The 26990-nt window shown below is 44.3% G+C and overlaps 2 protein-coding genes across 5 annotated transcripts in view; both read right to left on the reverse strand.

Moving 5' to 3' along the window:
- LOC144937900 (diamine oxidase [copper-containing]-like) overlaps nt 1-11440 on the reverse strand; it is a 32475-nt gene extending 21035 nt beyond the window's left edge. The window contains exon 1 of one of the 2 annotated variants that reach the window (XM_078865496.1): nt 11404-11440. The gene's annotated coding sequence lies outside the window, so the exon portion shown is untranslated. Of the gene's footprint in view, nt 1-3849; nt 3989-11403 lie in introns of those variants that run through there. The other variant, XM_078865487.1, reaches the window with a different exon arrangement.
- Nucleotides 11441-21328: 9888 nt separating this feature from the next.
- LOC144943637 (diamine oxidase [copper-containing]-like) overlaps nt 21329-26990 on the reverse strand; it is a 39000-nt gene continuing 33338 nt past the window's right edge. For all 3 annotated transcript variants that reach the window (XM_078871310.1, XM_078871300.1, XM_078871290.1), the window contains 2 exons: nt 24387-24519; nt 21329-23643 (listed from right to left, as the gene is read on the reverse strand). In XM_078871310.1, the coding sequence (XP_078727436.1) occupies nt 23356-23643; nt 24387-24519 (421 nt within the window). In that variant the 3' untranslated portion in view covers nt 21329-23355. The remainder of the gene's footprint in view (nt 23644-24386; nt 24520-26990) is intronic.

Genomic DNA, 26990 nt, shown 5'->3' on the forward strand with positions numbered 1-26990 from the left:
ATATAGTTATAAAGCATTTATGTGATTACAGAATAGACATTGTGAGGTGAACGGAGCTGTAGACAAGAGGTGAAGATGACCTCAAGAGAAAATGTAGACCCTGTCGAGAATGGTTTGAGAAATGCGGGTAGAGGGTAGCTCCAGAAGAATGCAACCGACTATTTACGACTTTAATTACCCAAGAATGTCAGTGTGTAACGCGCGTGTGCGTCACTCCACGTCGACCAGCCCCCCTCATTAATAATCATGAACAGGTAACGTCCTCCAAATGGCAATCCCCCATCCATTAATAATAATAAACGGGTGACGTCACTCCACATGGGGGGGGGGGCGAGGCGCCTCCTCCCCCCTCCTCGGCGTCAACTCGCAACCCTCACGACAAAGGCAAGAACCCTCACGTCACGCGATCTTCGTAACACTATTGAGACATCAAAGTAAAAAGGACGTCATGATGAACAAGGAATTATAACCAAAAAATGAAATAGGTCTGTGTCACCGCGCACTTACAAACTGCACACGCATTAATGCAATGAATATCACGTCGCGGTCTGCTTTTCGCTTGCAGGTTTCAGATTTACTGCAATACACCCGCCCTTGGACGGTATAGGGTAGTCAGCATTAATAGCACATTGTCACCGAAACCCAAAATACAATATAACAACAATCTATTTGAAAATAACTACACATTTGGACAATCAGCATTACAGTGTTGTACAATGTAATAACTTACATATAAACAACTCAACACTGATGGATATAAATTCCTCAGACAGGAGAATTAATCACCACAGTAGCAGCAGCAATTGATATTTTTAAACAGCCGTTCAGGCAGTACTGGCCAGTGAATCCCAGTACACGACCATGCACAACACGTAGCAGCTATAGAACCTGTAACAACGAATAGTGATTATACTTGTAGCATTAATTTATCGGTTGCGTTCATGGTGGTAAAATGTACAAAGTTACATTATTTAAATGTTTCCAAAACACAGGTCGTGTACGCAAAAATGATTTCTCAATAGAGTATACGAACATGGCCCAATGATCGAGTGCTTTAGAGACATGTAGGATATGTATTTATTGATAGATGTCAGCGAGATGACAAATGCATCTTCCGACTGATATGACGTGTAGTACTGGCCCATTACCTCACTCATCGAACACTCAAAAATTCACTGATGCCCATCACATTACGTGGGAATGGCTGAGTTGTGTTAGTGGGGTTTTATGGAACATGAAGTAGATTAATTGGAGGAAGGGCAGGAAATATATGGATACATGTTTAGCCTTGGGGACACAGGAGATGATGTAATATAACGACTGACGGGGGGAACCTGGTCCGGGGATCTCGCTCATAGGATGGTCGCGAAGAGCTCGGCCATAATCGAGGAGAGGAAAGGGTGTGTACTGACGAGTATTGTGGGAGAAGAGCGAGTTAGGGTAGCAGAGGAGATATGTCTTCCTGGTGTAATAATCATCATTTCGACTTGTGATGCGCACGGTATTCGCTCACTTTCATAGAGAGAGATCGAATCAAGAGGCGCGAGGAACCGCAGGCATGCGAGAAGGCAGCCACATGGTGATCCGACACCAAAATTAGCTCAAGCTCTGCGGTCATCCATACATGAAGGCGTTATTGGCCAATTAATGAGTGTTTACATGTGGGAGCAAACTAGAGCACGTGGATAAAACCCATGCGTGCGTGTGGGAAGCACTCTTATTCTATACAGACAACAGGTGGAGTCCATATATTGGCTGTACTGCTTGATCCTGGCGAGCAAGGGTATTCCGCCTTGATGCCCACGGCTAAGTAAGTTCCACAAACATTTTTTGAGATCCCCCAACCCTCGCCTACACTCCTCCTTGATGCCCACGGCTAAGGGCGTTTCACAAACATTTTTGAGATCCCCCAACCCTCGCCTCCACTCATTTGTAATGCCCACGGCTAAGGGCGTTTCACAAACATTGTTTGAGATCCCCAACCCTCGCCTCCACTGCTCCTTGATTATCTATTTATTTAAACACTGGGTCAGTCTGAAAAAAATATTTGCTTTTTTTAGACTTTATAATCCAGTAGTTTCCCCCCTAATCTGGGAATTTGTTCATTGATTAATGGAATCTCGTGTCGAATTCCTGCCGTAATTGGTGGCATATCGCACCGGCGCACCATTTCCACAGGACTAATCATCGTGGTGCACCCCAGATTATGAGATCCGAGATATGGTCCCTCCCATATCACCGATGATTACTGGGATGTTGATGTACGATCTATTCTGCTGTACTACGTATGACCGCTCATTAATTGGCTGAAAACGTATTCATTTAGAGAAAACCGCAGATCCTGGACAATTGTTGGTGCAAACTCACTGCTTGGCTGCCTTTCAGCTTGTCTGTGGTTTCTCGACAATTGGTAGATGCAATTTACGCGAACCACATGAGATACAATTAACCAATCAATAGTATTATTACAGTTAGGTGATGAAGGACTCATGGCGCTTGGCCGGCCTCTTGGAATCACCATTATAAAAGATTATGGATGTTTACGTACTACGTTGCAATGGAGGTATCGGTTGATATCAAAGCAATGATAGGTCAGGAAAGATGTCTCAGTTAACTCCTAAAAAAGTGCCTCTCTCGATCCTTTATTTTCCAGCATTTCTCCCATTGTATTTACCAGAATCCATGCATCAACATTTGTGTCACATCGTTCATAGCGCCTAGTGCGGACCACTACTCCCCACCCCACCTCAACAGTGCTGTACTATGCAATGATGACAACACACTTTGGTGTGTCCTCATACACTGATGGATGAAGGGCCTTGGGCAGGGGTCGGAAATTTCCGGCTCCGGAGCCGCATGATGCTCTTTAAGGACTGCTTCGTGACCTTATTTATTAAGGGCCACCGTCTTGTATTCAGATGTATTGCGGCTACTGAAATATTATGGGTTTTTTTACGAATTCGAAAAAAATTGGCTTCTCTTGTTATTTTGGTTGCCGATCCCAGGTGATGGGAGTCACCTGACCAATCTTCACCACACTGGTCAGTGCGGGTTGTTGAGTTTTCAGCACACTGAGCAGAGAGAGCTTTGAGTCGTTGCATATCACTCAACATTCAGTCCCTGCTACTGCAGCGCTTTCAATAGAACAGCAACTTGACATATAAGACCGCTGCAATTGTAAACACAATCATGGTCAGTATGCCCCGCTCTGTTTACAAATACATCCACACAGCAAACGACGTGTGTGTTTAGCTCCCTGCAGCAGCAACAGCGACACAAACAAGCCCATTCCACTCGAAACGCCACTGCGACTAATTCAAAGCACATCCTTTCACACGAGTAATCTTTTGAATTGTATTCTTTGGCGAGTGACGGCCTACCGCACAATGCGTCAGTCATGCGGGGTTGTTTGACCATACTTCACCATGCTGGCGCAGTACATGTTGGTTAATAAAAGTAGGGGTTTTGGGGCGATGGGGGTGGGTGGGGGGAAGTAGAACCAATTTAAATAGCACTTGCTTCAGATGTTAGCTGCTACAATTGATACGGAAACCTGGTGCGCAAACATGGTTACCATCATCATCATCGATCCACGCTGACTTCCACCCAATGATCTCGCGATGCGTCCCTTATTTTCACCCGATAATAATTATCACGTGGAATGAACGGAATGTTAAATAAACACATTTTACACACGGTGATAAAACAAACAAAAAAACCCCACCATATAATTAACGTCGTAAACACCAAACGCTATTATACTCTCCCTCGAGACGATCACCATTAGTTATTACACTCTGTGACTGTCAGGCCGGTGTGTGTGAGTGAGTGCGAGCGATTTCTGCTCACCCGAGTAGGATTTTGTTTTGGTCCACGCGCTTGCCCCAACTCACTCTCTCGCAGTGCGCCGAGCGGCCGCGCGTTCAGCAAAATGTTCACATCCACGGCGTGACGTCACAACGCAATCACACCACCCCCATCCCGCATCGAGGTGAAGATTTCTTATTCTTGGTTCTTTCGGAAAAGTCACGTAGATAGAAAAAAATGTATAAAAAAAGTAAAAGAAAAGTTATTACTTTTAAGTAATTATAAAATAAAGTAATTATTTTTCGGTAAAGTCACGTAGGTAGAAACATAAACTAAATAAAATATTTTTAATTTTATACTCTTTGATTCTTTCGGTAAAGTCACGTAGGTATAAAATAAAATAAATCACGACGTTTCGGGCGCAACAAAAGCAATCATCATCAGGTGGGAAGAAACATGGTCTGCTGCTGAGGCAGACTGTTTTAAAAGGTTTGAAATGGGTGGACACTTATGTTGCGCCCGAAACGTCGTGATTTATTTTATTTTATACCTGACCCTTGGGCTACACCCATTTCAAACCTTTTAAACAGTCTGCCTCCGCAGCAGACCATGCTTTCCCACCTGATGAATGACGCTTTTGTTGCGCCCGAAACGTCGTGATTGATTTTATTTTATACCTATGTGACTTTACCGAAAGAACCAAAGAGTATGGATTCATGCAGTCACGAAAGCTTCAAATCAAGATTAATTTTTTTTATTTTATTTTATTTTTCTACCTACGTGACTTTACCGAAATAACCAAGAATATGAATTCCTGCAATCACGAAAGCTTTAAGTCAAGATTTAATGCTGTGAACGTTTTGTTTTTCAATTCTGAAGATAAAATTAAGCGAAATAGGTGCAGCGTGCTGAAATAATCCCCGGAATGGCGTTCGTAACGATGATGCCTGAAAATAATCACTGCCAATTGGAGGACAGAATGAGATGGAAAAACTCCGCAAGGCCTGTCAGTCCAAAAAAAGCGTGGTGATGTGGATATGTATCATGCTGCCTATTTAACATCCTGCAGCAACGTGTCCATGACGAGTGGGTGTGTTACTGCTTTGTGCTGACTTTCTTTTTTTTGCTCAACTTGCACAAAACAAAATGCATGCACAATGAGTGTTATTGGCTGAGTTGGCCTAATTTCTCCTATAAATTGAATTTGATTAGCTAAAGTTTTTTTTCGTCTTAAATGTGCCATGTCTATTATTTGTCAAATGATTGTTGGAGGAATATAACCTGTAATTCAGGATAAATTATGAAATCAATAATAAATAATGACAACAATCAAGCCAATGTGCCTTAAGAATAGCGTTTTAAATCGATGCACGTTGCCAGCTATGACAAGAATCATCAATGTGGTGACAACCAAAACATTTAATGAGTGTTTACATGTGGGAGCAAACTAGAGCACGTGGATAAAACCCATGCGTGTGTGTGGGAAGCACTCTTATTCCATACAGACAACAGGTGGAGTCCATATGTTGGCTGTACTGCTTGATCCTGGCGAGCCAGGGTATTCCTCCTTGATGCCCACGGCTAAGTAAGTTCCACAAACATGTTTTGAGATCCCCCAACCATCGCCTACACTCCTCCTTGATGCCCACGGCTAAGGGCGTTTCACAAACATTTTTGGAGATCCTCCAACCCTCGCCTCCACTGCTCCTTGATTAATTATCTATTTATTTAAACACTGGGTCAGTGTGAAATAATTATTTGCTTTTTTAGACTTTATATTCCAGTAGTTTCCCCCATAATCTGGGAATTTGTACATTGATTAATGAATCTCGTGTCGAATTCTTGCCGTAATTGGTGGCATATCGCACCGACGCACCATTTCCACAGGACTAATCATCGTGGTGCACCCCAGATTCTGAGATCCGCGATATGGTCCCTCCCATATCACCGAGGATTACTGGGATTTTGATGTACGATCTATTCTGCTGTACTACGTATGACCGCTGATTAATTGGGTGAAAACGTATTCATTTAGAGAAAACCGCAGAGTCTGGACAATTGTTGGTGCAGACTCACTGCTTGGCTGCCTTTCGGCTTGTCTGTGGTTTCTCGACAATTGGAAGATGCAATTTACGTGAACCACACGAGATACAATTAACCAATCAATAGTATTATTACAGTTAGGTGATGAAGGAATCATGACACTTGGCCGGCCTCTTGGAATCACCATTATGAAAGATTATGGATGTTTACGTACTACGTTGCAATGGAGGTATCGGTTGATATCAAAGCAATGATAGGTCAGGAAAGATGTCTCAGTTAACTCCTAAAAAAGTGCCTCTCTCGATCCTTTATTTTCCAGCATTTCTCCCATTGTATTTACCAGAATCCATGCATCAACATTTGTGTCACATCGTTCATAGCGCCTAGTGCGGACCACTACTCCCCACCCCACCTCAACAGTGCTGTACTATGCAATGATGACAACACACTTTGGTGTGTCCTCATACACTGATGGATGAAGGGCCTTGGGCAGGGGTCGGAAATCTGCGGCTCCGGAGCCGCATGATGCTCTTTAAGGACTGCTTCGTGACCTTATTTATTAAGGGCCACCGTCTTGTATTCAGATGGATTGCGGCTACTGAAATATTATGGGTTTTTTTACGAATTCGAAAAAAATTGGCTTCTCTTGTTATTTTGGTTGCCGATCCCAGGTGATGGGAGTCACCTGACCAATCTTCACCACACTGGTCAGTGCGGGTTGTTGAGTTTTCAGCACACTGAGCAGAGAGAGCTTTGAGTCGTTGCATATCACTCAACATTCAGTCCCTGCTACTGCAGCGCTTTCAATAGAACAGCAACTTGACATATAAGACCGCTGCAATTGTAAACACAATCATGGTCAGTATGCCCCGCTCTGTTTACAAATACATCCACACAGCAAACGACTTGTGTGTTTAGCTCCCTGCAGCAGCAACAGCGACACAAACAAGCCCATTCCACTCGAAACGCCACTGCGACTAATTCAAAGCACATCCTTTCACACGAGTAATCTTTTGAATTGTATTCTTTGGCTAGTGACGGCCTACCGCACAATGCGTCAGTCATGCGGGGTTGTTTGACCATACTTCACCATGCTGGCGCAGTACATGTTGGTTAATAAAAGTAGGGGTTTTGGGGCGATGGGGGTGGGTGGGGGGAAGTAGAACCAATTTAAATAGCACTTGCTTCAGATGTTAGCTGCTACAATTGATACGGAAACCTGGTGCGCAAACATGGTTACCATCATCATCATCGATCCACGCTGACTTCCACCCAATGATCTCGCGATGCGTCCCTTATTTTCACCCGATAATAATTATCACGTGGAATGAACGGAATGTTAAATAAACACATTTTACACACGGTGATAAAACAAACAAAAAAACCCCACCATATAATTCACGTCGTAAACACCAAACGCTATTATACTCTCCCTCGAGACGATCACCTATAGTTATTACACTCTGTGACTGTCAGGCCGGTGTGTGTGAGTGAGTGCGAGCGATTTCTGCTCACCCGAGTAGGATTTTGTTTTGGTCCACGCGCTTGCCCCAACTCACTCTCTCGCAGTGCGCCGAGCGGCCGCGCGTTCAGCAAAATGTTCACATCCACGGTGTGACGTCACAACGCAATCACACCACCCCCATCCCGCATCGAGGTGAAGATTTCTTATTCTTGGTTCTTTCGGAAAAGTCACGTAGATAGAAAAAAATGTATAAAAAAAGTAAAAGAAAAGTTATTACTTTTAAGTAATTATAAAATAAAGTAATTATTTTTCGGTAAAGTCACGTAGGTAGAAACATAAACTAAATAAAATATTTTTAATTTTATACTCTTTGATTCTTTCGGTAAAGTCACGTAGGTATAAAATAAAATAAATCACGACGTTTCGGGCGCAACACAAGCAATCATCATCAGGTGGGAAGAAACATGGTCTGCTGCTGAGGCAGACTGTTTTAAAAGGTTTGAAATGGGTGGACACTTATGTTGCGCCCGAAACGTCGTGATTTATTTTATTTTATACCTGACCCTTGGGCTACACCCATTTCAAACCTTTTAAACAGTCTGCCTCCGCAGCAGACCATGCTTTCCCACCTGATGAATGACGCTTTTGTTGCGCCCGAAACGTCGTGATTGATTTTATTTTATACCTATGTGACTTTACCGAAAGAACCAAAGAGTATGGATTCATGCAGTCACGAAAGCTTCAAATCAAGATTAATTTTTTTTATTTTATTTTATTTTTCTACCTACGTGACTTTACCGAAATAACCAAGAATATGAATTCCTGCAATCACGAAAGCTTTAAGTCAAGATTTAATGCTGTGAACGTTTTGTTTTTCAATTCTGAAGATAAAATTAAGCGAAATAGGTGCAGCGTGCTGAAATAATCCCCGGAATGGCGTTCGTAACGATGATGCCTGAAAATAATCACTGCCAATTGGAGGACAGAATGAGATGGAAAAACTCCTCAAGGCCTGTCAGTCCAAAAAAAGCGTGGTGATGTGGATATGTATCATGCTGCCTATTTAACATCCTGCAGCAACGTGTCCATGACGAGTGGGTGTGTTACTGCTTTGTGCTGACTTTCTTTTTTTTGCTCAACTTGCACAAAACAAAATGCATGCACAATGAGTGTTATTGGCTGAGTTGGCCTAATTTCTCCTATAAATTGAGTTTGATTAGCTAAAGTTGTTTTTCGTCTTAAATGTGCCATGTCTATTATTTGTCAAATGATTGTTGGAGGAATATAACCTGTAATTCAGGATAAATTATGAAATCAATAATAAATAATGACAACAATCAAGCCAATGTGCCTTAAGAATAGCGTTTTAAATCGATGCACGTTGCCAGCTATGACAAGAATCATCAATGTGGTGACAACCAAAACATTTAATGAGTGTTTACATGTGGGAGCAAACTAGAGCACGTGGATAAAACCCATGCGTGCGTGTGGGAAGCACTCTTATTCCATACAGACAACAGGTGGAGTCCATATGTTGGCTGTACTGCTTGATCCTGGCGAGCCAGGGTATTCCTCCTTGATGCCCACGGCTAAGTAAGTTCCACAAACATTTTTTGAGATCCCCCAACCATCGCCTACACTCCTCCTTGATGCCCACGGCTAAGGGCGTTTCACAAACATTTTTGGAGATCCTCCAACCCTCGCCTCCACTGCTCCTTGATTAATTATCTATTTATTTAAACACTGGGTCAGTGTGAAATAATTATTTGCTTTTTTAGACTTTATATTCCAGTAGTTTCCCCCATAATCTGGGAATTTGTACATTGATTAATGGAATCTCGTGTCGAATTCTTGCCGTAATTGGTGGCATATCGCACCGACGCACCATTTCCACAGGACTAATCATCGTGGTGCACCCCAGATTATGTGATTCGCAATATGGTCCCTCCCATATCACCGAGGATTACTGGGATTTTGATGTACGATCTATTCTGCTGTACTACGTATGACCGCTCAATAGTTGGCTGAAAACGTATTAATTTAGAGAAAACCGCAGAGCCTGGACAATTGTTGGTGCAGACTCACTGCTTGTCTGCCTTTCAGCTTGTCTGTGGTTTCTCGACAATCGGAAGATGCAATTTACGTGAACCACACGAGATACAATTAACCAATCAATAGTATTATTACAGTTAGGTGATGAAGCACTCATGGCGCTTGGCCGGCCTCTTTAAATCACCTTTATAACAGATTATGGATTTTTACGTACTACGTTTCAATGGAGGTATCGGTTGATATCGAAGCAATGATAGGTCAGGAAAGATGTCTCAGTAAACTCACCAAAAAGTGCATCTCTCGATCCTTTATTTTCCAGCATTTCTCCCATTGTATTTACCAGAATCCATGCTTCAACATTTGTGTCACATCGTTTTGGTTCATAGCGCCGAGTGCGGACTACTGCTCCCCACCCCACCTCAACAGTGCTGTACTATGCAATGATGACAACACACTTTGGTGTGTCCTCATACACTGATGGATGAAGGGCATTGGGCAGGGGTCGGAAATCTGCGGCTCCGGAGCCGCATGATGCTCTTTAAGGACTGCTTTGTGAACTTATTTATTAAGGGCCACCGTCTCGTATTCAGATGCATTGCGGTTCCTAAATTATTGTGAGTTTTTTACGAATTCGAAAAAAATGGCTGCTCTTGTTATTTTGGTTGCCTATCCCAGGTGATGTGAGTTACCTGACCATACTTGACCACACTGGTCAGTTCGGGTTGGTAAATGGGGGAGGGCGAAGACTGGTTTATATATCACCACTGATGTTAGCTATACAGCCATTTTGTCAATCCACTGCTGGATGAAGGCCTCCCCACTTCCTTTAACTGAGAATCCCCAAACTGTAGAACCTATCTGTGAACATACTCTTTGGTTATTTTGGTAAAGTCACGTAGATAGAAAATTAATAGATCACGACGTTTCGATCGCAACACAAGCAACCGTCATCGGGTGAAACAAACACAGCAGGAGAACTACTATCTGTGAACATTTTGTATTTACAAACCTATCAGAACCACCACACCTTTAAATACCTCTGAACACATTAAAGGCAGGCTTTTTGTATTATCAGATCTCATTTATAAATCACAATGTGACAAAGCCGCCATTTATAAACATGCGGTTCCATTATTTAACAAAAGTAACATTGAATTTTTTTAAAAACATGTATGCCTGATTAAGTGCACTTAGTACCACATGACTTGTTGAGTTTTTAGCACACTGAGTGGAGATCTTTGAGCCGTTGCATATCACTCAACCTTCAGTTCCTGCTACTGCAGCGGTTTCAATAGAACAGCAACTTGACATATAAGACCGCTGCAATTGTAAACACAATCATGGTCAGTATGCCCCGCTCTGTTTACAAATACATCCACATAGCACACGACTTGTGTGTTGAGATCCCTGCAGCAGCAACAGCGACACAAACAAGCCCGTTCCACTCGAAACGCCACTGCGACTAATTCAAAGCACATCCTCTCACACGAGTAATCTTTTGAATTGTATTATTTGCTCTACTTCACAGCCCCCTTCGTCAATCCACCGCCGAGTGACGGTCTACCATACGACGCGTCAGTCATGCGGGATTGTTTGAACATACTTCAACCATGCTGGTGCAGTACGTGTTGGTGAATAAAATTCGGGGTTTGGGGGCGATGGAGGTGGGTGGGGGGGAAGTAGAACCAATTTAAATAGCACTTGCCTCAGATGTTAGCTGTTGCAATTGACGCGGAAACCTGGTGCGCAAACGTGGTTACCATCATCATCATCGATCCACGCGGACTTCCGAATGACTTCCACCCAATGATCTCGCGACGCGTCCCTTATTTTCACCCGATAATAATAGTCACGTGGAATTAACGGAATGTTAAATAAACACATTTTACACACGGTGATAAAGCAAAAAAATATATAATTCACGTCGTAAACACCAAACGCTATTATACTCTACCCGGAGACGATCACCTATAGTTGTTACACTCTGCGACTGGCAGGCCGGTGTGTGTGAGTGAGTGCGAGCGATTGCTGCTCACCCGAGTCGGATTTTGTTTTGGTCCACGCGCTTGCCCCAACTCACTCACTCGCAGTGCGCCGAGCGACCGCGCGTTCAGCAAAATGTTCACATCCACGGCGTGACGTCACAACGCAATCACACCACCCCTATCCCGCATCCAGGTGAATATTTATTATTCTTGGTTCATTCGGTAAAGTCACGTAGATAGAAAAAAACAGAATTTTTTAAAGTAAATTCAAAAAAAAATTATTATTCTTTTCATATAAATAAAGTTTTTTCTTTTCTTTTCTTTTTTAAGAGAAGATTTCTCTCCTGGACAGCAATTTTCAGACCTTATGCCCTCGCTCGATAGTTCGTGGAATGCTGTCGGGAATGCCGGCATAAGGTACTGACGACGAGAGTACAACGCACCCCTATCCATCATCCTAATATTTTAATGTACAATCTCTGACCTATAATGCTGTGAACGTTTTCTTTTTCAATTCTAAAGAAAAAATGAAGCGAAATAGGTGCAGCGTGGTGAAATAATCCCCTGAATGGCGTTCGTAACGATGATGCCGGAAAATAATCACTGCCAATTGGAGGACAGAATGAGATGGAAGAACTCCGCAAGGCCTGTCAGTCCAAAAAAAGCGTGGTGATGTGGATATGTATCATGCTGCCTATTTAACATCCTGCAGCATCGTGTCCATGACGAGTGGGTGGGATACTGCTTTGTGCTGACTTTCGTTTCTTTGCTCAACTTGCGCATAACAAAATTCATGCACAATGAGTCTTATTGGCTGAGTTGGCCTAATTTCTCTGGTAAATTGAGTTTAATTAGCTAAACGTGTTTTTATCTTAAATGTGCCATGTCTATTATTTGTCAAATGATTGTTGGAGGGATATAACCTGGTATTCAGGATAAATTATGAAATAAAGAATAAATAATGAAAAACATCATAATAATAGGGGTTTCCCCCTTTTTTCCAGAGGACGCCAGAAGGCGTACAGCTCAAAGACAATGCACTATCAAAGTAATGAGGGCTCGGGGTAAGCATCTACATCATTAGACCTCCTTTGCCAGTACCAAAGTATAATAATAGGGTTTTCCCCTTTTTTCTGGCAATAAAATTGAAACCTTTTTACAAGGAATCTTGCGTGCATTAACCACAATACTTGTGGTCAAAATGTAAACAAAAAAACACACTCTAAGTGGATGGCTAGTACCACGCCCAACATCCCATTCCAGTACCACGCCCAGCGTAGTACTGGAATGTTTTTTTTTAATGATATGAATGATAAATGTGGTGACTACCAAAACATTGAATAAAAGTAGTAAAGTGCACAAACAAGTGTGTATAGATGCATGGTGGGAATTACAATGAGAGACAGACGTCAGTTGGAAGATATCTGGTGGCGCACTAAGGCATCACTTGCTTGCGCTTAAAAGGTATTGTCGCGTTGACACTGAAGGAGGATAAGTTTCTGACTTGTGGGCAGGTCTTAGTTTTGTTGCGTGTATGCACGTGTACTGTTAGATATGTTGCAACAAGCGTAGAGCTCAATGTTATTCCCACATACTGGTTGATACTTTGACGTTATTAAATATTATATACTACATTATACAATTCTTAGTCTGTTTCTTCCTGGCGAGATGTATGTGTGTTGAACTTCTGTCGCACCGTCCATTGCCAACTTTGCTAATCGGACGTGGGTCTATGTACTTTGGGATGTGAGGTCTTGAAATTTAATATAAAAAATAACATACCCCTGGAAAACGAAACAGCGAGAATCATGATTCAATTAAAGTTATTGTTCATAGTATTGGGGAAGTTGATGTAGAACAACAACTATAATTTTATATTGACGTGGTTGAGCCGCTATTATATCAGCAGTAGCGGAGGGACGTTGACCCCCCCCCCATAGATGTGCAATTGCAGGTCAAGACGGCTCCGTCACGATCGAAGCTGTCCGACCACATTCGATTTAACATACAAAAGTTCGTCAAGGCGCGGGTGGCCGCGAAAGAGAATTCCGGGGCGAGGCAACGGGCGAATGAGCGTCTGTACGATCGCCGTGTTTCTGTACACGAATGGTCCGTGGGGGATAGGGCGTGGCTGCACTGTCCCCAGGTACCTTTGGCGACATCGTCTAAATTGCTCAGGCCCTGGCGGGGTCCGGTGGACATTGTTCGGATTGTTCTGGACCAGTGCGTTCGGGTCGCGTGCGGACGGCGCTCGTGGTATGTTCACCCATCGCGCCTGAAACCCTACGTCGCACTGCGCACCCACACATCTCCTTCATCTCACAGGGGCCGTACGCGTGATGCGTCCGACGTGCCAGGGGGGAGTTCTCCTGACCCTTGTTATGCTCCGCACCCTCCTGCCACTCCTCCGGATGTTACAGGTGTGAGTCCACCGAGGGTGGCCACGCCGAAGGATCGGGGAGCTGCCCGACTACCCGGCCAGCAGGACGATGGCCCACGGGCAATGTCGCCTGCCTCCAGTGACATGCCGGACGCCCGTCATCAGGCCCCTCCCGACCCTCCACCGCTATGTGGACTCGCTCAAAGCTTTCCCGGTTCTCCTGAGGCCCGTCCCGCGACGCACACACACTGCCCACTTCTCCCTTCGGTCGTTGAGTTCAGTCGGTGGTGCGGGTGTACGGTTGGCCTCCGGTCCTTGGTGTGTGGTGTCCGCAGTGTTCATATGTACACGTGGGTTGGGGTAAATTATTGCGGGTGTTGTTGGGTTATTGTGTTGATGTCGTTGTTGTTACTGTTGCGTTGAGGCTCACGGATTTTTCTGGTTCACATTGTTTTTGTTATTGTCGGGGTTGTTGATTGTTGTTACAGCCGTGATGGCTGCGTGCTGTACGGGGGGGGGGGTGTGATGTGGTGGTCATGTTGACACACACGCGGGCCAGAACCAGGGTGCTTACCGGTATGGGATAGTTGTGTACTCCTGGCCGGGACCCACCGGGGGGAGGGGGCTGTGGGCAGTGTCTACGATCCCACATAATCCCTCGCCCCTCGGTGGGGAGCGGTAGAAACCGGTCCGGACCGGTTGGGCCAACGGTGGTCAGAACCCCTCTGAGGGGAGGGGGCTGGAGGATGATACGATCCCACAGAGCCCCGCCCCTCAGGGAGAAACAGTATATAAAGCGGGTCCTTGAGAGCGCGGGGCAGTTTGCCTCAAGCCGAAGTCAGAAGCCGCCTGGAGAGAAGACCCTGGACCCCAAGCCACCGACGTCCTTTTAAGGGCCGGGGCTCAGTGCGGTGCCAGTGGTCGAGAGGTTAGGACCCTGAGGTTCCCTCGGCCTGATTTCCTTCTAAGGGCCAGGTCTGGATGGGCCAGTGGTCAGGGACCCACTGGACCAGCGGTGGGTCAGCCTCCCCTAGGTCTAGCCAACCGGAGGGCTAGAGGAGTCAGAGTGACTAGGTACGATAGCCCGGAGGCTGTACCTCCCCAGGTTGTGGGTGGGAGTGGCCATTACCCCTTTGTGTTAGGGTTTAAGTGTACCCTGTTATATTATAAATAAACCCGTGTTGCCTCTACGACGACTCCGTCTCCCTACAAGAATATTACACATTGAGTATTCACGTTTGCCGTAGTTTGTGCCAAAACTGTTTAGGGTTTCCCATAAGCTTTGTTGAAATCAAAGCCAGAAATTAAATCATTAAGACCTACCAACATCACAATACGGATAGAGTACTTCATGTTTTCCAACCTGTATTTTTCCTCAGCTATAGGTTAAACACCATATTTACTTAAGAAAACTAAATAGGCTTGGGCAGGTCACGTTGCGAGATGAGATGATAGCCAATTATTCAAGATAAATAAGTGGTAGCAAAAGGAATTGAACGCATCAGAGAAGACATCAACTGAGTAGATGGAGCAATGAAATCAGCTCGAGCACAGCTGCCTGGATGGATTTCTGCATTGCCTGAGCATGAGAGATGGCAGTGGCTTGGGTAGGCCTTAATTCAGCAGTGGCTGATGATGATGATAATGAAAGTGTCATTAATTCCATGATTGATTTATTTTGGATTAGATTCATATAGGTGTAATGTGAGGATATATCCGGGTCGCTGACGGATCACAACTCGTCACGATGATTGACTCTGCCGGTCCTGGCCCATAGCCAATGGGGGGAAGCCTAGGGACGTGGCCCTGACGTAACGGGAAGGTGACATGTGTAAGTAGAGGATTGGTTCTGCTGGCTTTAGCCACAGCCAATGGGGGGACGAGTCAGGGGTGTGGTCCCGGGAGCGTACGATGGAGTCTAGAAGATTCCATAGAAGTTAACCAGGATTGGTGGAAAGGTACCACGTGACCCGGGTATTAAATAGGGGTGGAGACGAACAACACGTGGTCAGATCTGGAACGAACGGAGGGTGAGGCCACGCGGGAGCGGGGTCCAGGCTGCCACGTGGCCGCGCGTGTCTCTCTCTCTCCCTCTCACGCTGTCTGTCAGCAGCGTGAAGGAGTAAGATGGAAGTGTTGTGAACGAAAGACAAATAAAGACCGGATTCCAGAAGTCGCTTCCACGACCTTTATTACATAGGTATAATGTCAATTTGAGCTATAACCCTCCAAAACTCGACAAAAAGCCAAACAAATCAAGTTGTTGTGTGGGCAAGTGCGCGAATTGATTTGGTTTGTTTCAGAAAACTGGTACGTTGCAAGCACGATTTTTTTTTTACAGTTTTATACTACTTTTTACTCAGTGCCATCCAGTTCCACTGATGGATTATTATTTCCGCCTGAGGACGATCGCTTGTGTTGCGATCGAAACGTCGTGATATTTTTATTTTATTTTATTGGAGTTAGTCTGATAATAATTACTACACATGATTATCATGGGAATGGCTGGCAAAAGTTGTGTTTTTGCGAGTGGTCGATGATTAAGAGTACTTTACATATGATTACAAAACAGCACTACAACGTTAATTGTCCCCAACATGATTTAATAATTAATCAAAGGGTGGGGACTCAAAGACCTCATGCAAAAAGACAAAGGTCAAAAGAATGTTACCCATAACATTTCTTCATTTCACGAAAGTTTTCGCTACGACCAATTCCAAAAATTATAGTCAAGGAAAGACAGTTAATAATTTGTTTAAAATCCATAAGATTATCATGGTAAATAATGAATTGTATTCTTAGGTTTTTTCGGTAAAGTCACGTAGGTAAAACATCAAAATTAATGAAAATAAAATAAAACAAAAATCACGACGTTTCGGAGGCAACACAAGTCTCCGTCATCAGGTGGGACCGTCACAGCCGAATTAGCTGCATCAAGTGAGGCAATGATTCAAGAAGTAATCCCTTATAAGCAAGTTGAAGGGGGGAGGAGAAGGGGGGGGAGCTCATCAGAATGTGGTAGCCAATGAAAAACAATGGACTACGGCTTGGACGAGGTTGCTGCTGTACACGCCAACACAATGGACAGAGAGGGGGGAGGGGAGGTCTGATACACATGATAGACAAAAGAACGAAAATGCCCATGTTTATACCAATGCTGGCTGAACAATGAAGAGAGCACTGCCAAAAAATAACTGGGGATGTTAACACTCGGTAAAGTAAAGTAAAATAGTGCCTGTCAAATAAGATGGTCCAAAAAAGTGTAATTAAGTCTAGGACCATCTTATTTGACAGGCACTATTTTACTTTACTTTACCGAGTGTTAACATCCCCAGTTATTTTTTGGCAGTGCTCTCTTCATTGTTCAGCCAGCATTGGTATAAACATGGGCATTTTCGTTCTTTTGTCTATCATGTGTATCAGACCTCCCCTCCCCCCTCTCTGTCCATTGTGTTGGCGTGTACAGCAGCAACCTCGTCCAAGCCGTAGTCCATTGTTTTTCATTGGCTACCACATTCTGATGAGCTCCCCCCCCTTCTCCTCCCCCCTTCAACTTGCTTATAAGGGATTACTTCTTGAATCATTGCCTCACTTGATGCAGCTAATTCGGCTGTGACGGTCCCACCTGATGACGGAGACTTGTGTTGCCTCCGAAACGTCGTGATTTTTGTTTTATTTTATTTTCATTAATTTTGATGTTTTACCTACGTGACTTTACCGAAAAAAACCTAAGAATATGATTCCTTGCAGTCACGAAAGCTTAAAATCTAGAAATAATGATTTGGTCAAGATATTTAGTTTACGAAGGTCTTAACAGAAAAGTCGTAATTATCTCGCTATCCATACCGTAGCAGCCCTTTTATAAATCACTGCTGGATGAGGGCCTGTCCATGCCATACGGTTTGTGAGGGTTGTTTGACCATTCTTCACCACGGCACTCAGTTTGGGGTGTGAAGGCAGGGGACATAGATATGGGAGCATACAAATAGAGTGTAACAAGTCAAGATTGAGACGAACTCATGGCCTTCCAATTTTAAAAAAATACACTCTCATAGGTAGTGGGACGCATCTCATTATTTTTCCAAGGTTTTTACTGTATTGGGGGATACGTTTTAAGGCCGTGAACTGCAGAAAATGATTTAAAATGACATTTAGCAATGTAACTGCATCGGTGCAAGGTCATACTGAAGTGAATGACACAACGGGCATTTTTAAAGAAAAAAGCTGACGAAACAATGTTTTAAATTCTGCACCCTGACACATATCCACATATATGGATAGCGATATGACCTTTAAACTATTGATTCAGTTATTTGGATCATGTTTTGCTAATTCGACTGATATACATTGGAATTGTAAGTGTATTATTAACAATTAATATCCATAAGACTATAAAAAAAATCACAAGTTTCTCGGTCAAACATTACATGTCCAAATGGTATTTGTTCCAAATGTTGTCCTGGATGAGCATAAGACACCTTGCAAAACTAATCTTCACAGATCAGATTGATTGACAAGGATGCCTAAAACAAATTCAAATATTTAATAAATGTACAGTTTAATAATTATTAACCCTCAAGCAACAATGAGACATAGCAGTGTCAAGTTAATCAGTTATGGAAAAAAATAAAATCGAAGCTCTAAGACATGTTTTGGAAAGAGATCAGTTTTAATTTAATAAACGTTAGTCACTTTGTTTGTCAGTGTGCCTGTAACTGTGACTAACTCTATTGCAAACCGGCCAAATTGATCCAGGGGTGTCCAGTAACCTTGAGACGAAACGAACAAAAATAACAACAGTGTTTGCAAATATGTCAACGTGTTTGGCATGACACCTTCCATACAGCCAAATGCATACTTAAGAAGACAAACTCACATTCAAAGCATTGCATAATGAATACCTTTGCATGATGTTTTTAACATATAACGATCCTAACTTTATCCTCTAAATTAGATAATACGTTTCAAAATCATGAACAAATAAAAACAAAAGTTTACTGGACCTTGGAGATATTCTTAAATCAACCGAGTACAAATAAATGTGTAAGTTATTTTATTTTTGATGCGCAATATACCTGAATTAGAAAAAGCATACAGTGTTAATGTTTATTCATATGCAAAGCCAGTTGAGTATTTAATTAAAATCGAATGTATGCCTACAATCTAAATAGTATCTGCTGTTTTAATTAAGTCAATATTATTTTTGGTTTATGTTTAAATATTTCGAAATTAAGCCTGTGAAGACATTGAAATTTTCAATCGCAGTCAAAAGCAATCTTTTGATTTTTATTAATCAAGTATTTAAACAGTGTTGTAAATACTACATAATTGCTGTGGGGGAAATACAAAACACTGAAATTGCAAATCTAAATTTTGTATTGTACTGAATTATCTAATTTATAAAATGTCGTAAAGGCAACACTAGATGGCGCTTTGGTGAATATAATTGTCAGTCAACGCCATTGTTATTTCTCTACTTCGGCTTAACTTTCAGAAGACATGTATTATTTGAGGAGATGCGCATTACTGCAAAGTATTTCTGTAGCTGGTTATGAATGTCTTCGTGGTCTGATTCGTGTAAATACAAGGAATACAAAAAAACATGACCTCGTATTAAGTAACACTAAAAATAATAATCTATAATCCATAATAACTTCCTGTTTTTGATAGCATATTCATTTTACAGGAAAGCCTCAAGTCTGAAGACATTCAAGAAAGTGGAATGATTCACCATTGCGTTATTATTGTTTTGCGTTGGTGGAAGGGATTTACCAGAATGTTTGGAGAAAATCAATGTGTATGACAATTAAAACAGCAGAGGCAGAGTACAAAATAATTTTCCGTGCTGCGAGCTCCTGGCCTCCTCAGCACCACACGTTGAGAATCTCGGAGGTGTGATGACATTTTGTGTAGTCTGACAGGCCTTAAAAATAATTGGCATACAGATTTGTGCCACCATACCCAGCAGTAAAACGAGTGTGTCCATATTTATTGTTAAAATCAGTGTTACCATGTTCAGGTAAGTGGTTGGTGGTGCTCTTCTGTAGCCAATTCATGTCCGATGTTTATTTAGTCATAATTTGTATTTATTTATTTTAGTTAGTCTTAGCGGAGTCGATGAGAACCTGTGAATTTTAGTCAAGTCTTAGGATATAGAGATTATGTAGTCGTTCTCTAGGTCGTTGTGACTAAAGCAGTCACATAAACCGGTGTGAGGGGCATGCAATTTATTCTTGCCCAATATTATCAGATATTTTAATCTATATAGCCAACTACCATGTTTGGTCTTCCTCAGTGTACTGCTGTCTCGAATAATGTTACTAATTAATCGTAGTCGTGTTTCAGACGAATTAATTTACTCGACATCATAGTCAATGAGGCTTTGCTTTTTGGTGGGCAGAAGTTGCAGCAATCGTCATTCTTGATCATTTATATCCACTCATAGTCATTGATAACTGAAAAAAAAATACTTGCCAAATATTATCATTACCAATTTGGATAAAATAATATAACACTCTAGATTTGAAGTTTTCGTGACTGCAGGGATCCATACTCTTTGGTTCTTTCGGTAAAGTCACGTAGGTATAATGATTGCTTGTGTTGCAATCGAAACGTCGTGATTTAATTTATTTCATATCTACGTGACTTTACCAAAAGAACCAAATAGTATAATATAACACTGCTGTTGTTGGGTTGTAACTATGCATGGATTCATACATTCTTACGCTCATCTATTGGGGTGACAAATTAGGAAACCGATTTAAAATTGTCACCGGGACACATCATAATCGAGCATGATCAAGGATGGTGACGATGCAGCCTCCGGCCCTAGGGGGCAGCACTGGCAATGGTGCGTCCAGGTCCTGGCAATGCAGCGTATGGCTTTGTGGCAACCGCATCTCTCGAGTGTAATTTATCCTGCCTCATACTCTTTGTTTTTTTTGGTAAAGTCACGTAGGTAAAAAATTAAAATATATTAAATCACGTTTCGTCGTGATTTCGTTGCTCGGGGTACACAACGCTACCTCCCAGCCCACACCCCGCCGCCCCCACACTCACCATGCCCCCTCCCCCCCATGACTGTATAATTACTCGTCACAGCCACCTCTGAGACACACTTAAGCTGTGTGCTTTCGCTAAGTTGTCCCCACCTGAAGAAGGACGCTTATGTTGCGCCCGAAACGTCGTGATTTAATTTATTTAAATTTTTTACCTACGTGACTTTACCGAAAAAACCAAAGAGTATGAATCCTTGCAGTCACGAAAACTTCAAATCTATAATTATCCTGCCTCAGTAAAGCGACCCCCAGCTCCCAACCCCTGCCCCGACTACCCCAGGACCTCACAACTAAAAATTTAGCCAAAGGCAGCCACTTCTATGGGCATTCCGTATTCTCCATGGTCAGCCTATGGCAATCTGTTTCTCAATGTTAGCCAATGGGCATTCTCTGTCTCCACGTTAGCCTATGGGTATTCCCATGAGTTTTTCTCTCAGATCTGGAGCCAGCCTGGAGCGGCTAAGCTACCAGAATTGTGGCGGAGCTGGAGAACTGCCAAACCCAATTCCGAGTGAAAGTATACACACAGGTCAGTGGGTGTTACACATTGTTAAGCTTTATTCGTGTCCGAAACTATACAGAGGGCGACAAAACATGGCGTGATAAAGTACAATTCACCACTATTGTAACTACGATATGCGCATGTGTTCAGTTTTACATAGCGTAGCCGTATGCAAAATGCATCGCCCAATCTCTGAACTGAGAAGCAACCGGACAGTGGTCCAGTGTCAACAATTTCCCAATATCGGCAGTCAACCTAAATAACGAGCGTTTATAATGGGGGAGGAAACTTAAGTACCCAAAAAAATGCCCAGAGGGGAGCAATACTCGATTCCCATACAGATGGAAACAGATGTCGATTAGTCCACTTGCTGTACTGCATTCACCTGGAAAGCCAGTGTACGGCACCTCGACACCCACTAAAAGGGATTTTCACAACATTTCTGCGATCCACCAACCCTCGCTTCCAGTGATGGACTTCAGGCCACATGCAGAGCCACCACCCTACATCTAATCACCCTTAACCTAACAACCGTTTTCAAGAATACAGAAGATGAGAAGAACGGAGCTCTTAAAGTTTCTAGAGGCAATGTGTGGCAGGTCACCAAGAAGAGGAGAGATTGGTTAGTATCCGTGAGAATTTCTTCAGTTGGAGGTGAGCTGAAGGGGATGCTTGCCAACTTAATTTCAAACTCCGGGATACAGCAATGTCGATGTTCTATTAATATTCAACATTAACATTTACACGTCTAGATATGTGTGCGATTTGTCAGTATCAGCATGGGACTTGAAAGCTTCCATAGAGAAAATTAATATCTTGATAATGCCTATTCAATCGCTTTGATCCAGAGATTAATGACATTGTTAAAAGGCAAAGATAAATGGTAAAATGTTCATGTAATATAATGCTGTGAGCAACGTTGCTGCCCCTGTTACTCCGTGACAAGGTGCAACACAAAGAAAAGTTTCACTCTGGCAACACTCAAAAATGTTTTATCAGCTTTCAAAATGTGCAGATGTTATAGGGGTAATGTGCTCTGATTGGCTGGATGGAGTCATGTGGTCATCAAACATGACTACAATTTAGAATTATGATGGCGAAATGCTTGATAATAAAAATTATTAATCTTTATGAAGTTGAATAAATTAAAAAGCACCTCAAATATTTCGCGAATATATTTGTTTTTTTTCTTAATTACTTTTATAACATGCCTAGTTGTGTTTTTCATTGGTAGTGTTGCCTCCTTGTTCATCGAAAAAACCCAGACATAGTTAAGTCAGCTTAGGTCTACCAAAGCGGAGCAGCATGTACACTGTAATCAAGTTCAGCATAATACCACCAGATCTAGGGACAAACAATGTCTTGCAACCTGAACACAGGTTCCAATTCCTGATCTGTCTCGGTCAAACATGGACAGGTGGCAAACCTCTTCATATGCCAAGCAGGCCAGCCACCTTACCTTGCCTGCATCCCTTGCAAGGCTCCCTGGGCTGAGCCACCCAGGCAAGAAGGGAGTTAAAGCGTTGGAGCACCATTAATGGAATCTCAACACACTGAGATTACTGACTGATGATTCGAAATACAAATGCTATGCCCAAAAATAAAGAGGTTTGTACTGATTGTGCAACGTCTGTGGAATGGAACAAAGTTATGTGCAGAAGAATTGTATTCATTTTTGCTTAATACCCACATATAAACAAGGTGACAGAGAGTCTCTGTACAAAATAATTGTCTTTACAATTCACAGTAATTAATTTAATTGGGAACAATCTGCATCCAAACACTACAGAACATGTCCTAACATGCTAACATGTTTGAAAACAAATGATTACGGTACATTATTTTGTCTATATATGTCCCTTGCACGTGGGTAATTTCCATTCTCATTTCATCCAGGCTCTCGTTAATATTTGCGCCCACTGCACAGAGACTTTTGGATGAACCTGCATACTATTTCATCTTTTTTTCACCATATATTATTCATAACGTGTTGAATAAATGCAAGAATACAATTGATTTAACATGACATCACAGCTATCTCAACAGTACTTTGTGCGTTACACTTACACAGGAGTGCGTGTGCCGTTGTAAGCTAGTGGCTGAATGTCGGGCAGGCACACGCTGGGATCAGTGGGGCTCTGCTCTGTCCACCAGGACACGACAGGCTTTCCAGAGCTGTGGGACCCAGGGCGCAGGATCACGACGTCCCGCGAGGCCACCGATGGGTCCTCGTCGTAGAAGTTGAACGGCCGGAAGAAGAAGCCCGCGCCGTTGCAGGCGGTGGCCGTGTTGGGGACGTCCTCCGAGTGGGGGATGTGCACGAAGCCCACCGTCACCCAGGCCACCAGGTCCTGCCCAGCGGTACGGCCACAGGCGATGGCGTTATCACTATTGTGAAGCCTCGATTGTTCTTACATCAAGGAAAGCGAATATGAACCAGCCAGGTGGCTCAGCGGTAGTGCAAACGGCTCAATGGGAAGATTGCTTATTGAAATCGTGGTTGGCGGTCGACTGAGTCCATTATCCCTCTTGGGTGGGCTAAAATAAGAACCACTTTATGAGGAAGTCAGCAGGGGTTGTCCCATGGACACATTCGCCCCTGTCATATAAATGTGTATTTTTTACCACTGGCTCAAAGTTTTAAACGGGAGATAAGCACCACCTCAGTGTTCATTTGAGTAAGAAATCACTTTGACAAATCACGTTGACTTATTACATGAACAAAACATTTTAATGTTGCGGTTAAAATCTGCTTGACTTATTAAGAATATTTTCGTTAAGAAAATATCTCTCCTCACATCTCAACTCCTTGCTACAAGTTATTGCATCACCAGTGCAGTTTTTGAACTACCCTTCTGGTGCAATGCAGTAAAGTAGCATGGCCAAAAGTCTATTTTCTTTTTCTCATTAACAAAGTTTCATCCCCATGTATAAAGTGCATTTTTGGCATTTATTAATGAATAAGAAGATTAATATAGTCTCCTTTATATAACAACACTTTTTGACATAAAATGAACGGTGAATGCATTTTTCAGTGAGCTAATTCAAAAATATCCAAGAACACAAAACACGTGTTGACATATTTGTAAGCCACCTCATTCACGATGTTTTCATTGTCTTTGAGGAAATCCTGGAAATAGACCGCTGGGTCCCAAGGGTCGTTCTGCTGATAGATGCTGGAGCTATGTCGCTCAGTCTCTTTGAGTTTCGTCACTGCCACCTGGTACCTTGGGTAGAAGGGAGACATTCAATGGTTATGTGGAATTCATCACCATCACGATCCATGGCCAGATACCCCATTTAGTAATTAGTTTCCACTTTTCTTGTGTAGTGGTGATACGCGCTGGGGGTATACGTCGTGTGCCAGCGCGTATGTACGCGTGTGTGTGTGGTGACGCGCGCTGACGGGGAGGAGCAGGCGTCAGCGCGGGTGGGGGTAGTGCTGCTGATTGGCTGTGTGCCGGTGACGCGCTGAGAGGGAGTGATCGGGTGGCAGCGCGGTGTGATTGGTCGATGAGTGGAAACACGCGCTGGGCGGAAACGGATCGTAGAGATGGCGCGTGGTGATTGGGTAACTGAGGAGCGGTGCCGACGTTGAGGTCCGCATCCGCTCCGTCTCCCGGGAGGAAGGGATATATAAGGTGATGCACAGAGAAGTAGGGGGAGGAAGTGGAACCATCTAGGAATGAAGACGAAGGTGCAGAGATAGAGCCCGGAGAGGAGAGTAATGGAGAGTAATGTACAAGGTGTAGCCAGAGAGAGAGAAAGGTCTACACGAGCCGAGTAATGTACAGTGTGTAGCCAGAGAGAGTGTAAGGTCTACACGAGCCGAGTAATGCATACGGTGTAGCCAGAGAGAGTGTAAGGTCTACACGAGCCGAGTAATGCATACGGTGTAGCCAGAGAGAGTATAAGGTCTACACGAGATAGGTACTGAAGAGTGTGTAGCCGGAGATGTAAGGTCTACACGAGACGGGTACTGAAGAGTGTGTAGCCAGATGTGTAAAGTCTACACGAGACGAGTGAAGAGTGTAGCGGAGGCGTAAGGTCTACACGAGACGAGTAAAGAGTGTAGCCGAGGCGCAGAGTCTACACGAGACGAGAGAAGAGTGTAGCCGAGGCGCGGAGTCTACACGAGGCACAGAGAGCCAGCAGCACAGAATCTACGGGAGTCGAGAGAAGTGTGGAGCGGAGAGAAGAGGTCACGAGTTGTACCGTTGTAGGGTGACCGTACTGTGAAGAAGAGAGGCCACGCGTTGTATCGTTACAAGTCAAGATTTAATAAAAGAAGTGTGTTCCCGTCAAAGGAGTTTACTGTCGTCATTTCCAATACTTCATCTGGCGTCAGAAGTGAAACGGGCTTCCAAGTATGGAGACAAGGAAGACCCGTAGGACCCACGGGATTGACCGCGAGGAAAACCTGGACGACTCGGGGCCGCTGGTGGCGGGGGGTGAGGAGGACGACTTGCCCACGCTACAGGATCCGTCGACGGCGCCGGGCGAGCGACCGGGGACCGAGGCCGTGCTTCGTGAGGCGCACTCCCGACTGGCGGAGCTGCTGCTCGCCGCCGCGTCCATCTTGGCGGAGATCAGCTCGTCGGGAGGAGCGGGGACGGTGGGGGACATTTTACAAGGTCGCCCCGCAGATTCCCGCCAAAACGAATGGGGGATTCCCGCCATTGCGCCTGGGCCTACTTTTGGCGGGAACGGCGAGCGCCACGTGGTGGTGGGGTCCCAAGCGCGCGCATCCACGTCATCGGCGCGTGATGGGGTCCGCCATTTTACGTCTGCCGCTGGAGCCGCCATCTTACACACCGACGGAGAGGCGGAGAGGAACCACGAGGCGGATGACTTCATTTTTCAGCAGCGTCTGCCCACGTTGTCAGCCTTCAAGGCGGAAGGCGGAGACTGGGGCCAATTTCAGCGAAGGTTTTTGGCGCATCAAGAGATGTCCGCGTGGTCCGATGCTACGGCGCTGCGGGCGTTGCCTGCCATGCTGGACGACGACGCGCTCGCGGCCTTCAGGTCCGCACGGAAGTCAGACCGCTCCACGCTGAAGGATGCGCTGGGTCTGTTGGCCAGGGTCTACGGACCTCCCTCGGCGTGTCGCCATCATTTCTACGCAAGACGGAAAGCGGACACGGAGACCGCGCTGGCCTATCGCACGGCGTTGCTGGCTCTTGCCGATGCTGCGTTCCCTCGGATGGACGAGGAGGGCCAAGACGCGATGGTTTTGGAGCAGCTGCTTAAGTTGGCGCAGGAACTGGGGGTCCCTATCAACACAGCTGACGAGATTGATATTTCTTCTTTGAGAGTCGCCACGAGTATTCAAGCGCACGAGGCCCTACAACGGAAACAAGGAGTTGGTTGCAACGCTGCCGTCGTCGCAGCTCCGGGTTCGGTGGTCACCGAACCCCAAGACGTCAGCCCACGAGAGGAGGCGTTCGCCGCGGGACGACCAGGGGACTGGAGGCCGGGGGCTCGGTCGCCTCTGCGATCGGGCCGAAAGTCGGAGCAACCGAGATCTACTCCGACCCTCGTCACGTGCTATAACTGCGGCCTCCGGGGCCACGTGGCGTCCGGGTGCCGCGCTCCACGTCAGCGCGCTATGGGGGCTCGGCTGGACGACGACCGAGAGCCCAAGTCATCTCTACAATCCCCGGCAAGTCGCGGCACCTCACACGCTCGGTCTGTATGC

This window comes from Lampetra fluviatilis, chromosome 2, assembly GCF_964198595.1.
Source record: "Lampetra fluviatilis chromosome 2, kcLamFluv1.1, whole genome shotgun sequence".
Classification (NCBI taxonomy): Eukaryota; Metazoa; Chordata; class Hyperoartia; order Petromyzontiformes; family Petromyzontidae; genus Lampetra; species Lampetra fluviatilis.